This window comes from Anguilla anguilla, chromosome 9 (genome assembly GCF_013347855.1).
Source record: "Anguilla anguilla isolate fAngAng1 chromosome 9, fAngAng1.pri, whole genome shotgun sequence".
NCBI classification, from domain to species: Eukaryota; Metazoa; Chordata; class Actinopteri; order Anguilliformes; family Anguillidae; genus Anguilla; species Anguilla anguilla.
In genome coordinates this window covers 41,659,719-41,672,869 of record NC_049209.1, presented here as the reverse complement: position 1 = coordinate 41,672,869, position 13,151 = coordinate 41,659,719, and the positions used below count along the sequence as shown (strand labels likewise).

The following is a 13,151-nucleotide window of genomic DNA, read 5'->3' as shown; positions in this document are numbered from 1 at the left end:
TCATGTGAGCACACAACATTTCCGTATGGAAAATTACAGGATTCTGAGGTGATCTCTGCCATAGGGAATGTTCCTTCTCCTTACAGTCAGTCATAATATGAAATTCTATTCTATACAAATATTCAGCTTCTTTCCTTCCTGTCCACATGGCACAAGTCGCAAGGTGAGTACGAGGGACTGGGACGAACAGTCTCGTGGATTCAAAGCACAATTAATCCATTAATGCCTAGATTTTCCCCAGAGATTTCTTACATAAGCATATATAGTCATCCATAAAATATTCACAGATGGAAAAAGAGTGCTATAGACTTCATCAGCTTTAGTTGCCTGCAGGCTTAAATGGGCTAAAACAAAATGTCAGTAGGTAATTAGCTTCAGGGGAACATAACGAGCGGTCCCTTTGTTGATTTGTTACTTCACACATTCTTTCTTGATACATTCCATAGCCTATGTGTCTGTCCAGATCATGGATGCAGAGAGGGGAAAATTGCAAGCAATTTGCTGAAAGCATACCCGCAGCCACGTATGTGATTACATAACAGTTGTGTTATTTCCACGTCAGCAACTGTCAGTGACAGCTTGGCCTCTCAATATTCTCACAGTACCGTTCTGGAAGGGCATCAAAATCACCCATTACACCATCCCCTCCCCCTTTCACACACAGTAAAATTCCCAGTGTTAATTCAACTCCTACAGAGTACATATGCATCCAACTGGGGCTATATGTACTCTGTAAGAGTTGATTTAACACTGAAGGTAATCAAGGTTTTAAATTACCATGGTCTTAACTGTTTGTTTTATTACTATGGTTTATACTCATGGCTTTCATGGTAATCAACTACCGTGGTTTACTACTATGGTTACCATATTAGCAGAATTAAATACTTCTATGGTTTAGTTCTAGAATATCATGATTACTATTAGTAAGCATGGGGTTGCCTGAATCTGGTGTTACCTGGCAGTTTTTATGGGGTAGTTTCTAGGCCCCCTTGTTTAGTTCATTAATATCTGGAGTGGGCTCAGTGAAGGGGGGACTTACTTACTGCAGTAATTCTGTGACACATGGTATACTCCTAAAAAGATTGTTGATTAACATGCCAAATCTGTTGAAAAGGTAACCTATTCTTTAGACTAACTTCACAAACCTAGGAAATCAGTGCCATATTAAATATATTGGAGCTTCTTTTTTAAGAAACAACAATTTTACTAAATGCACTACATTGCTTCAGTTCAAAACATTTTCTTCAGCTTCTAAAGCTTTTCCAATCAACCTCATTATATTGTTCATTGGAAAACTGCAGTCAAACTAGTGTCATTTGAATATTCCTATTTATATCATTATACAAATTAACATTTAATACAGAAAAACATTTTCAAGTCAAATAAAATATAAAGCCTAAATATAAAAAATGAAGTCACTTATTATTAATGAATTATTAATTATTATTCAGATATGAACTTGCTTTTGTGGTTTGGATCATTGTTTTGCTGCATAACCCAGTTACGCTTCAGCTCATGGACAGATGACCAGACATTCTCCTTCAGAATTTTCTGGTAGAGTAGAATATCTGGCCCCTTCAAGAATAGCAATATCAGGTCACCGCACCATCATACTACCACCACATTTGACTTGGTATAATGTTATTGTGAAAATACAATATTTTCTTTACACCAGATGGGACCCGTGTCATCCAAAAAGTTCCACTTTTGACTCATCTGTCAATAGAACAGTATACCAAAAGGTCAGGGGCTCATCCAAGTGCTTTTTATAAATGTGAGAGGAGCACCGAGGTTTCCCTTGGTTAGCAGTGGTTTCAGTCTTGCTACTCTCCCATGAATTCCATTGTGGCCCAGTCTCTTGCTTATTGTGGAGTCATAAACACTGGTTTTAGCTGAGGCTAGAGAGGCCTGCGGTTCTTTGGATGTTCTCCTGGGATCTTTTGTGACTATCTGGATGAGTTGCCACGGTGTCCTTACCACTGTTAGGAAGATTCACCACTGATCCAAAGCATGCTTCCAATTTATAGATATTTTACTTCCAAGGAATAAAAAGTTTATGTGCTATAGCAGGTGTGTCAAAGTTCTAGTTCTGATTCTGAAACATACTTCTGCAAAACCTGTGATATACTGCAATGCTATTTGTAGACTAACACCTGTCACGTAGGATTAGCCTGGTCAAATTAAGAATTAACTGACGATTATCGGGCTTTTCAGCGATTCGTACTTTTCGGTTAGGCAAATCCGCAGTTTTCAGTTACACCCTCATTTATCTCTGAAACTGTATACACATCCCTCATCAACAGCCTCCCTGTTCTCCATCCCTCGATCCTAACTCACGCTACAAGAGAGCCTTCTGTCTCCTGACTGCGCGTTTGTGGGCATCAGCATTATCTCCTCTGCCCAATGTCGTTTTATGCACAGTCCGGATCTTTGTTCCCTTTGGTTATTTTCTTACGCTCCGGCATCCTATTAATACTTCATGTGCGCTCAAATTGGACACCGCCAGAGCCATCTTTCCCCGACACAGGGAAGTCTCTGTGCAGCTATTTACTCAGGTTAGACCACAAAGCCATCACGGTGTACATTACTGTCCAGGTGCATGCTTAACCACTGGAAAGGGGTTGCTTTGGTCTGTCCTTATTCACAGCATCCTATCATTACAGAAATAACGCGTTGAGACCGTTTTTCCGGTGGCTACCTTCAAATGTTTTTCTATACATACAGATGCTGCGCTGAAGTAAATACAAATATTTTTATGAAGTCCACACGTCTCAGATTATAAAATATCCTTTTACTAACGATCAGATTTAATATTAGTTCAAAGCACAACCTAAAATGTACATTTCCAGGAGAGTCGATGTGCTTTTGAAAACAAACACCTCAGGAGTGTTTATTTGGGCAAGGCAAACAGGCCCTGATAGAGTCGTCCAACTGCACATTTTCACTGGATCTTAAATTAAGAGACCAGTTGCCCTTTAAAAACATGATTTTTGCATTCATACATTCATTGTAATACACCATAGTGCCATGGAGCCTGAACCATGAGAGAAGGTAGATACAGGTCCAGCCACAAAAGAATCAGTCCAAGATAATTGGATTCTGTTCGGCTTAATGGCAGCAGAGGAGGATACTGCAAGAGACACAATTACCTCACCGTATGTTTACGGCTTTCTCGTAAATTGCAGAAGTTTTAGAGCAACCACTCCAAATTGTACGCGATGCGTTTACAGCGGAGTGGCCTATTATATCGAAAAAAGAACTGCCTCGCGCACCGGCGCCTTTCTCATTGCCCTAAAATCATATGCGTTCCAACAACGCCACCCAATGGTTTGTTCACTGCATTGTACGCCTGCCATTTGGAAATATATACAGGACCGATTTAGAAGCAGCTTGGAACTACCTGTACTTTTCAGAGAAGAGACAGAGCATACCTCAGTATCCCACCAAAGCACAGCTTATTATAGCAATAGTCCAGACAGAATAAAGAGTATTTCTGTGCTAAAAATTCAAATGGCCAGCAGAGGGGCTTTTACCAGCAGCTCTACTGATGTGTAGCCCACTGAAAAAACCCAGCATATAAAGAGAATGTCAACATCATCCGGACCAGAACATCTTTTTCCTCTTATCTACACACATCAAAAGGTCAACAACCAATAAATTATTCATCACATAATACTGTACTTCATTCTGGAATATTCTAGAGAAATTCAACAAAATGACCCATGTTTTTTATAGCTCAGTTTGCAAAGTAATGGCAGTGGGAGGTGTTAGAAATGAGCAATAAAAACAACCATAATATCAGCGTGGCTTGTCCAGTTGGTGGTATGTGAGCAGGTCCTGAGCGTGAAGGGACACAAAGAAGAGATCGACATTTTGCTCTCTCTGTTTGTACCAGACCTGAATCATCAAAATCCTGGCAGACTAAGACAACTACATCCCACCGGCCTGGACTCCCGGTCATAGCCAGCCAATGACAAAGAGCAGACTCAACCCTGCAGAAGGTTATAGGACCAAGCCTATTCTCGGGTTGAGCTCTTTTACCAGCTGACTCACTCTGGACCACCTACGCAGGGTATTTTAAAAGGTGTTGCATTGCAATTCTACTCTATTTGAGAAATGAGCAATCAATAACCACAAGAATGCTGAGATCCTATTTTTATAAACAATGAGTTTATTCAGTCTATCATCCACTGTTTTACTAGGCTTGGAGACCCAGCTGGTTTTCGGAGGAAATGTTAACCCCCACAGAGTAACTGAGTTACACAACTTAAATTCCAAATAAGCAACCTATAGAAGTCAAACACGAGAAAGATTAGAATGAAGATGTGAGGAGTTTCAGGAAAAAGTGAACCAAGGGTGTGCATTTGAGTGGGGCTAAGGCCCCCATTCCAAAAAACATCCGAAACACTGCCTTGCGACCTTGAAAAGGTAAAGACACACAACGCCAATGAAAAGGTATCACAGTAAAAAAATAAAGAATTGTCCAAGTCCGCTTCATTAGGAAGTTTCCATCTGATTTCCTTCTGAAAAACACAAAAATTGGAGGAAAGTATTTAGATGCATGGCTCAAATTGAGCAATACATCAACACATCAACTAATTTCATGTTCTTTCTGAACCATCTTTTTGTTAAAACATGTTTTCTGCTGTTCATTAAAATATGTGAAAAAACACAGTTTAAAGCATTAAAGCCCCGAAGCTGATACAAACTCACTGCATACCATATTATATCGGACAAATAATTGCATTTCTAAATGCAATCCGAGTATCAGGGCAAATACGGTGGATCTCTGAAATTAAAGTTGATACACTGAGACTCTGTGTTCAAGTGGCCACACTTACGCGTTTCGTTGAAGAGGAAGGAATCCTGGTACTCCTTCATATACTGCGAGGACCGGGACTCATCCAGGAAGAGCGAGTACACCCGCTTAATGTCCTCCACTTGCACTTCAGTACCCTGAGCACAACAGAGCACGCAGTCTTAAAGCTCAGAGTCTAAGGTAGCCACAGAACCCATCCGCTAACACAGGCTTTCACACAAACACCTTCCATAAATAAATACACATGGCCATTTGCCAGTGACACGTGATGCGTCTCAGGGTGCCAAGCCGACGGTGGCCAGGACTCCCAGGACCTGAGGCATGACTGGCCACAGCATCGGTTAAGGAGGGAGGTTTCATTGGGCTGGACATTATCCACCACGTGCTGGATATGTACGGGCTTCTTACACAATGCCTGTGCAACTCCAATGAGGGACTGTTGGGTCAAAAGGCGGAAGCTGGATGAAAGCTTTTTGGCGGACTGGCATGCTAGTCTACACCTTCCCAATTGGTGGAGAACTTGGCCACACAGAGAAGGAAAATGTGGCTGGCCATTTGAAAGGGAGGAGGAGAACACAGCCATAAACAATAATACAATTACCGTGAGGTGGAAGGGAAACAAAGCGTTAGCCGCACCAGTTGTTTTGGTGTGGCTGTGCCGACGCTACGCTACGGCTACGCTACTCACCCTTCGCTTGCGGCACACCAGGCCGGCGGTGCTGATGAGCTGGATGGCGTAGCGCAGGGACGTCTCCAGCCCGATGCGGGTCAGCACTGTGTGCGCCTCTTCACTCAGCTCCACATCCTCCTCCTCACACCTACAGGAAAGCACAGGACTCCTCTCAGGCCGACTTCAAGAGCTGGACAGTTAACTTGCTCAGAGGCAACATATAAACTAGAAAAATGAACAACGACACAGCTTTACAGGATTCCAACAGCCACGAGCCTAACAGATTTGGACCATGGTGGTGCTACTTTTGTTAAATAACAAAATTAATCCCTTTTCTGTGATAAGTAAGCATCTTAATTAGAAATAATAAGCTAGCTTTTAGATGTAAAACATCACAAAATCACTGTCAATGTAACATTCACATAAGTTATGAAATAATAATAATGACATTCATACTACCACAAACCACCCTTGGTTTTGCAAATACACTGCCCATCCAAGCCAATATGCTGCCCATCCAGGGACTGTTTTACTCATCTAACAAATATACAACCTGCTGTATGCTATTAACATGCTTAAACAATAATTAGCTAGCTACGTACAACGTGAACACAATTTTACATCCATAGTTGCACTGTTTTTCTGTCCATGAAAATTACTGCACTTACTTGTGGTAGCTAGTTGTAACATTAATACTGCCACCGACTGCACACCACTGCCACTCGCACACGTTTCAACAATGGATTAATACCGCCATCTACTGGACACCGCCACTCATGCACATTTCAACAATAGGGAGCCAACGACTGAGCAAGTCAGCCAGCCCCTCAGTACGAGACATTAACTGTTCTCAGCCGGCCTTCACGGCCCAACAAGAAACATTTTTCTCACCCATTGTCTCTGTCAATGAGAAAATACATATAAATAAAGACTTTACTGCGCTCAAGTAGAGGAGTGAACCAGCATAGTCTATGGAAGTGTTAGAAAACTAAAACTGAGGTAAGTGGTTGGCACAAAAATCAGCATGTAGCATGTGCACTCCTGACTTAAAAGATTGCAGTGCGCACTGGGGCTCAAGGGTTTTTATGAGAAAGATCAGAGCTCGTGAGCCCTTCTCAGCCAAGGCTAAGTCTTACCGGATTTTGAGGATCTGGCGCGTCTCCTTCTCTGTGTAGGGAGACGTCGCGATGATGAGCAGGCGATCCAGCATGTCGATAGGGATCCCGTGAGGGCTCTGGTAGTTTGTTCCCCGAATTCTGGGAAACAACAGAACGGAAGTTCAAGAATTGTATTTAGTCTTCCAGTCATAAGATCCGAAAAGATCACACTCCCAATCAGATTTACACTTCTCCTGCCTTCTCTGAGACATTTACAAGTTCCACTGAAACTGGGAAGCTTTGAAGATTTACTTTTGAAGAAGCAATATTTTTTCCACAAAAGTTGTGTTTAAAATATTCCCCATTAGCACAGGCACACATCTGTGAAGCGTTAGCCACTGAATACCAGGTACCAATGACTTTCGGTAGCGGGCTTTGTACACACGACCAAGGAGATTTAACAGTATCAGTTACACTTACACTAACACTAACGTTGATGGAGAAAATATCAGGCTAGCAAAGAACAAAGGTCAGATTTGATTTATTAAATTCACTTATTTCAGTGATGTACAGGGAGCACAGGAACTGTGATTACATACCGGGTAATTCCTCTGTTAGTAGCCATGATGAGGACTGGAGACAGATCGCTCTCCAGGGCCCGGTTCAAAAAGGAGAAGCACTCGATGTCCAGCATGTGGACCTCATCGATGAAGAGCACCTGGAATCAGACAACAACGATACTTCAGACTTTACACAAGCGTGAACACTCCCGGAGGAAAAGTATCATAACTAGAACTAGAAAAAGCTAAACTGCGTAGCATTACACAATAAAAGCAGAGGTTTGATAGCATAATTAAAAAAGGAAACAATGATACAAAGTGATACCTCATTCAGGAACTGAATTTCATTATATTTCAGCATTATTTCATAAATAAGCCAGTAGAATCACAGGAATGACAAATCACACGCTCAGACTCACCCCTGGTATGATCTCAGCCTTGCCCTCCTCTCTCCACTCCGACACCTTGGCGTTGATCTGCTCCCGGACTTCTGACTTGATTTCTCCAGTGTCGCCTGTCATATCAAACAGAGCGTCATTAGCTTTTAGTGTCTTAACTCTGCTAAAACCCTCTCCTGTACGGCCTGTCGTATCAAACAGAGCGTCATTAGCTTTTAGTGTCTTAACTGTGCTGAAACCCGCTCCTGTGCGCACGTCCTAAAAGCAGGCGGGGAGAAGTATGTCGGACCTGAGAAGAGAGCGAGGAAACCCTGCGTGCGGCTGTTGATGACGTCGATTTCATGGAGGGAGACCGTGTGGACCACCTCCTTCCGCTTCTGCAGCTCCCCCTCTGGACACTGGACAAACTGCGTCTAAAACGCAAAGACGCTGGCGGTGAGAAAACAGAGTAACAGAGCGGGACTAGCAGTCTACACTGGAAAAGGTCCAGTGTCGGTCCAAGACACAAATTCAGTCCTGGGTTGCCTGCTCACCTCCCATGCGCGCTGTGTTTCTTTTATCCACCCCTTTTGTCCTCATTTTGGAACAACCGATCATCATCATAGGACCGTCCCAAAATTAATGTACATTTGGGGTAGCGCATCAGCTAAACATGCCACTCAGGAGTCACTGTATGCCGTTTGGTTTTTTAACCAGTTGAAGTTAACAAAAACAGAATTTGAAGTACTTCCAAATTTCAACTGAGGTGATTTTTAAAGTCTGCAACTTTGGCCGATTACAAATTTGTTTATCCACAGGTAAGCGTTTAGCTTAAGGCATCCGTGCGTTCTGCATTTACGGTACGTAACTTCATTCCAAAGGTATTGTTTGCCTTAGTCAGATAACAGAAGGTGAATGCATTAGCATTTTAAGCACTCTCTATTACTGATCAAAAAAGTTCTAAATAAATTTTAGACTATTAACTTATCTTTGCAGCAAGCACACTTGTTTTGACATAACACCGCCTTAGAAGAGCAAATCGTTGTAGGTGTCGAGTTCAGATCAATGATCAGCTCACTACGATCGCAGATGAGTAATTACGGCCGGAATGAAAAGCGGCATAAACCAGGAGGCTCCAGGGCTAGGTCAGGTAAGGCAGAGCTGGAACAGGATACCCATTTCAGCAGACGAAGGGTGGGCGAGAGGCCAGGACGCGGCCGGCCTACCTGCGCTCCCATGGCGTCGTAGTCCCTGGCGCGGGTGAAGGAGCGGCCCAGCTTGGTGATCTTCCCCGTGGCTTTATCGATCGTGATCACATCCCTGCAGACGCAAAAGCGCACCGCTCGTCACCGTTCAGGGCCATTAGCCGCCCAGCGATTTACTCGTCAGTGAGGAGCAAATGGAGCTCGCAGCATGCACTGCCGCGTACGTGAGCATCGATACTGATTAGGATTTCTCACCCCGCTTGCACTCGCTCCTTGCTGAGGCTCTCGATCATTTTGCTGCCCAGGTCGTAAATGGTCTCCATTTCGGTCGTCTTCAGGGTCAGTTTTCCCACCTTGGCACCCTAATGAACAGAAAAGGCCATGCCTTAGGTCTGGGGTGCTGTAGTTTCTTGGTTAATACTGCATCTTTATTGACCTTTCGTCAATAACATTTCATTTGCTGTCACTGTGATAACCAAGCATCTTTTCTAATGTATGCTTCCACAGCGTAAGACTGCAATCGAATGGGTGCATATGAAAATGACATGCCAAAAATGAATCATATTCCTTTGTTGTATCAGGGACGTTAATCGTTCTAGAGACTGGCCTGAAAGCATCTCTAGCCAGCTGGGCATACCGTATAAATATACGCTTATGCACACAGTCAGCGCACAAAAGGACAGTCAGCCCAGAACTCACTGTTCCAGTTGCGGGCCTGTCAATCTGGATTTCTACGACTTCTCCTTCGATGATTTCCGTCTCTTCCCTGAAAAGATGAAGGGAAATTAAATGAGTTTCAACTCCTTTATAAACTTTCGCTAGAATTCTTGACCTAAAGCATACCCAATTACACAAAGTCCACTTCTGCTCCTTTATTATGTCACAAGTAGGTCACTGAAAATTCTGATGAAAGGATCCATTATGTGAGGATAACTCATTTTAGATTACAACAGAAGAAGTGAAGCTACAAAGTCAGTGCTATAGTCATTAAAAAACACCATCAGAATGAATGAGTACATCAGGTTCTTTGTCAGGACTCTACTCCAATGATCACACACTTACTTGATCCTCACTCCGATGGCTTTCCGGAACGATTGACTGAGGGCTTCGGTTTTACTCATTTCCAAAGAGAAGATCTCACTTCCAGCAATAGCTGTGAAAGGCGTGTCCTGTCCGAGAGACTGAGCGATACCTGACGAGTCAGAGGAGAAGATCAATATCCTCACTGTCATATGTAACTTTGCAAACTGAATGTAGCTTTCCCTACCCAATGCATCGGAAAGAAAAAAGTACAACTGATTAAGGCTATTGCTGATAGGACTTGTTCCAAAACCCAGTGACAATGAAATATCACTTCATTTAAAACTGGTGCGAATTCAACAGGCAAGAGTGGGCCAAGCTGTGCCAAGTTGTAGGGGTCAGGAGACCACGACATCTATAAAATGTTTCACAAGGCACCACTGTATGTCAACTGTTTCTTAAAAGTTAAACTTACTGAAATACAAATTTTAATTAGACCATGATGACTTTCTCAGAGGCACAGAGAAAAAAAAAAGAGAGGGAAAAACATGAAAGATACCCATGGCGATGGCGGTTTTTCCAGTGCCTGGCTGGCCAGCGATGAGGACGGCTCGTCCAGCGATGTGTCCGTCCTTGATCATCTCCAGGATCAACCCTGCAGCCCGGCGAGATGCCAGCTGACCCACCATCCCCTGGGAAACCTGGGAGCGACAGTAATGCAGCCGATTAGCCACGGTCAAAATACTGTATTGGCCATCATTAACAGCTGTGACTTTCCGGAAGCTGAGATTTACCTGACGAGGTTCCAAAGCATCATCCAATCCAAGGCCACGGATGTGAGAATGAGCTCCTATGGTAAAAAAGGAGACAACATTACAAACATAATTATTCCTGAATATTTCCCAATCGTGAAAACCATCCCTAGTCAGAATGTGTTCAACAGTTGAGAGTAAGAACCTGTTGAGTCCATTTGCGATGCAAGGCTGTCCAAGAAGAGTTAAAGCGAAATAAAGGAATATTTAAAACAGAAACAGAATAGACAACTTTAAATGAAAAAAAGAATACAGGCCAAAGCTGCCCCACTATCAAGGAGTCCGGCAAAGAAGGGTGGATATAGAGCTGGCTTATTTAAAATTTAATTAATATTGACATAGTAGTGCATCACTATGTAGATTTTACTTAAATATCACAGAGTCTCCATACAAGCACCATAACAAAGAAGTATTAACTAGATATCGAATTATTAACATGTTGTAATATTATAAATGCCATGAACTCACCGATTCTTTCTATCCTGGTGATGTCACGCACCTCCGGAACCTTTGTGGCTGCCATCTGTTTTATTTTGAGGATAGTGAAAATGAGATAAATTAAAGGTCATTCCGTTGGTCAGAACGATTTGCCATCTTGCGTGTCAGCTATTGAATATGTAAATTAATTTGTACAAATAGTATCCGGTCTCGTTAGTCAGGCTAACGATAGAGAGCTATACAAAATACACCAAACTCTCAAACAAGCTAGCTTATCAAATTAAAAACAACTTGAGAGCTTTTGACAGTCCTAATATTGAAACAGTTAAAGGTATCCTGAATACGGCAGAATATGAAGCGTTTTCTATGTGGAAAAACAGTCTCCAATTCCGTGTTTTCTTCGGTTTGTAGAAAACGTTAGATACGCTGGAGCAGCACCGTGTTGCCATAGTGATATAGCTAGCTGTTCAGTTTACTACAACACAAGATTCAGCAAGTGGCCCACTACAAGTAGTAAGTAAAAATGCAAACACGTGTCACTATTAATCGATGCATGAACTAAAATGAGCCACCTGTACTAAAATGTAAATGAATAACGTTAATTCATGAAATCAACTGCTCTCCAAGTTAGCTAGCCTAACGTTATGACACTTCTAGAAATAGCTGGAACACGAGGCCTATACATCTGGCTAACTTAGCTAACTTGAATGTTCTAGAGACGAACCGAGAATTCACAACCACAGCTTATTAACTTCACTTACATTTAAGCAAAAATTGAAGTCAACCACTGGACAATGTCGCAAATTCAGCTTGCCGGGTTTGCTCCGTCAAGATGTTAACTAACTAGCGTTTGTTCGCTTACTAACAGCACGCTAGCTACGTTAACATTACGCGGTTTCATTCATCAACTCACACAATCGTTCGCATTTGAATAGTTGCAAATTACCTGGTAATTTGGCCCATCAAATAACATAGTAGCATTTACATCTTTCCTAATATAATAAATACCACGAATGTTTTATAACAGGAGTCTTTATTTCAGCGTTCAAGTCACTCACCTGCGCTGCCATGTTTTCAAAAATGCGGCTGCCGCTTCGACCTGGGTGCACTATCAAAGTACTTCCGTATAGAAACAATACACAAAACGAAATGTTCTGGAAGCATGCTTATTCAGTTCCATGGTTTCAACCCACGCCGAGAGATGAATGGTGAAGTCAAAATAGTATGCAGTCAGTCCTCGTTGTAATTTCACGTTAAATGTTCTGTATTGTGTATATATAACATCAACAATTATATCACTCATCCTCCCACTAACAAACATAGTAATTCAGCATCAAAAATTATATGAGTGCATGGTAATTATTGCAGCTTTTTAACCTAAACATTGACAATTGTTTTTTTTATTATGTTTTTTTACGGTAAGTGCCTAATATAGGGGGGGCACCTGGTGGCATCGTGACAGAGAGCAAAGGTCCCCATAGGTTATCTGGTCAAGACATTTGTCGTTTTCAGTCTGTTTTTCAGTTAACTGGCTAGCTAGCTAGTAGGAAGAAAGGATATGCTTTATTTCTGCGGTGTACTCTAGTAACCGAGTTAGTTAGCCTGCTGTCAACAACAGAAGCGGTTCTCTCAGGTTGCATTCAACTGCATCAACTGTTTCGCACTTCTGCAAATATTGCTTACTGACGTGCACCTGTTTTATCAACAAATGCTGCTACCGCGATCCGTGTCGTTGCAGCACACTACAGCCTGCTTTGGTATGTTTCAACTGGACTTTACAAGACCATGTTTATTTCCTTCTTTATTACACAGTTTTAACAAATATCTGCATTTGTGCTACAATACACGTTCGCAGAATATGCACCTAAAGCTATACTGCATACCTTGATGCGCCCAGGAAGATGTTGATTTATACAATTGATGTGAGACTAGGACCGAAATGTGAAAACTGAGAAAGATTGCAGCTTTAAGGACCTAGCACTACTAGTTCATTCACTGTATAGAATGTCGTGCACGCGCAGCAACTGCATGACATCTCTCATACGTAGACTTAAAAATAGTCATATGACATTTTTAAGACTGCTCTTTGAGTTCGCGTACTACGTCTTTTTGTGAGGTGTAGCCACACTAGCCAGTGTAGTTGACTCATAAAC

The 13,151-nt window shown here is 42.2% G+C and overlaps 1 protein-coding gene across 1 annotated transcript; it reads right to left on the bottom strand.

Annotated features, from left to right (window-relative positions):
- Positions 1 to 4,148: 4,148 nt before the first annotated feature.
- ruvbl2 (RuvB-like AAA ATPase 2) lies at positions 4,149 to 12,193 on the bottom strand. The gene is made up of 15 exons (XM_035431970.1): positions 12,057 to 12,193; positions 11,029 to 11,083; positions 10,543 to 10,598; positions 10,308 to 10,449; positions 9,791 to 9,920; positions 9,428 to 9,494; positions 8,984 to 9,090; positions 8,750 to 8,843; positions 7,834 to 7,957; positions 7,566 to 7,660; positions 7,186 to 7,304; positions 6,626 to 6,745; positions 5,508 to 5,637; positions 4,842 to 4,956; positions 4,149 to 4,523 (listed from the first exon to the last, which is right to left on the bottom strand). Exons 1-15 carry the CDS (start codon positions 12,066 to 12,068, stop codon positions 4,498 to 4,500), a joined length of 1,392 nt encoding a protein of 463 aa, XP_035287861.1. The 5' UTR covers positions 12,069 to 12,193; the 3' UTR covers positions 4,149 to 4,497.
- Between the last annotated feature and the right edge of the window lie 958 nt (positions 12,194 to 13,151).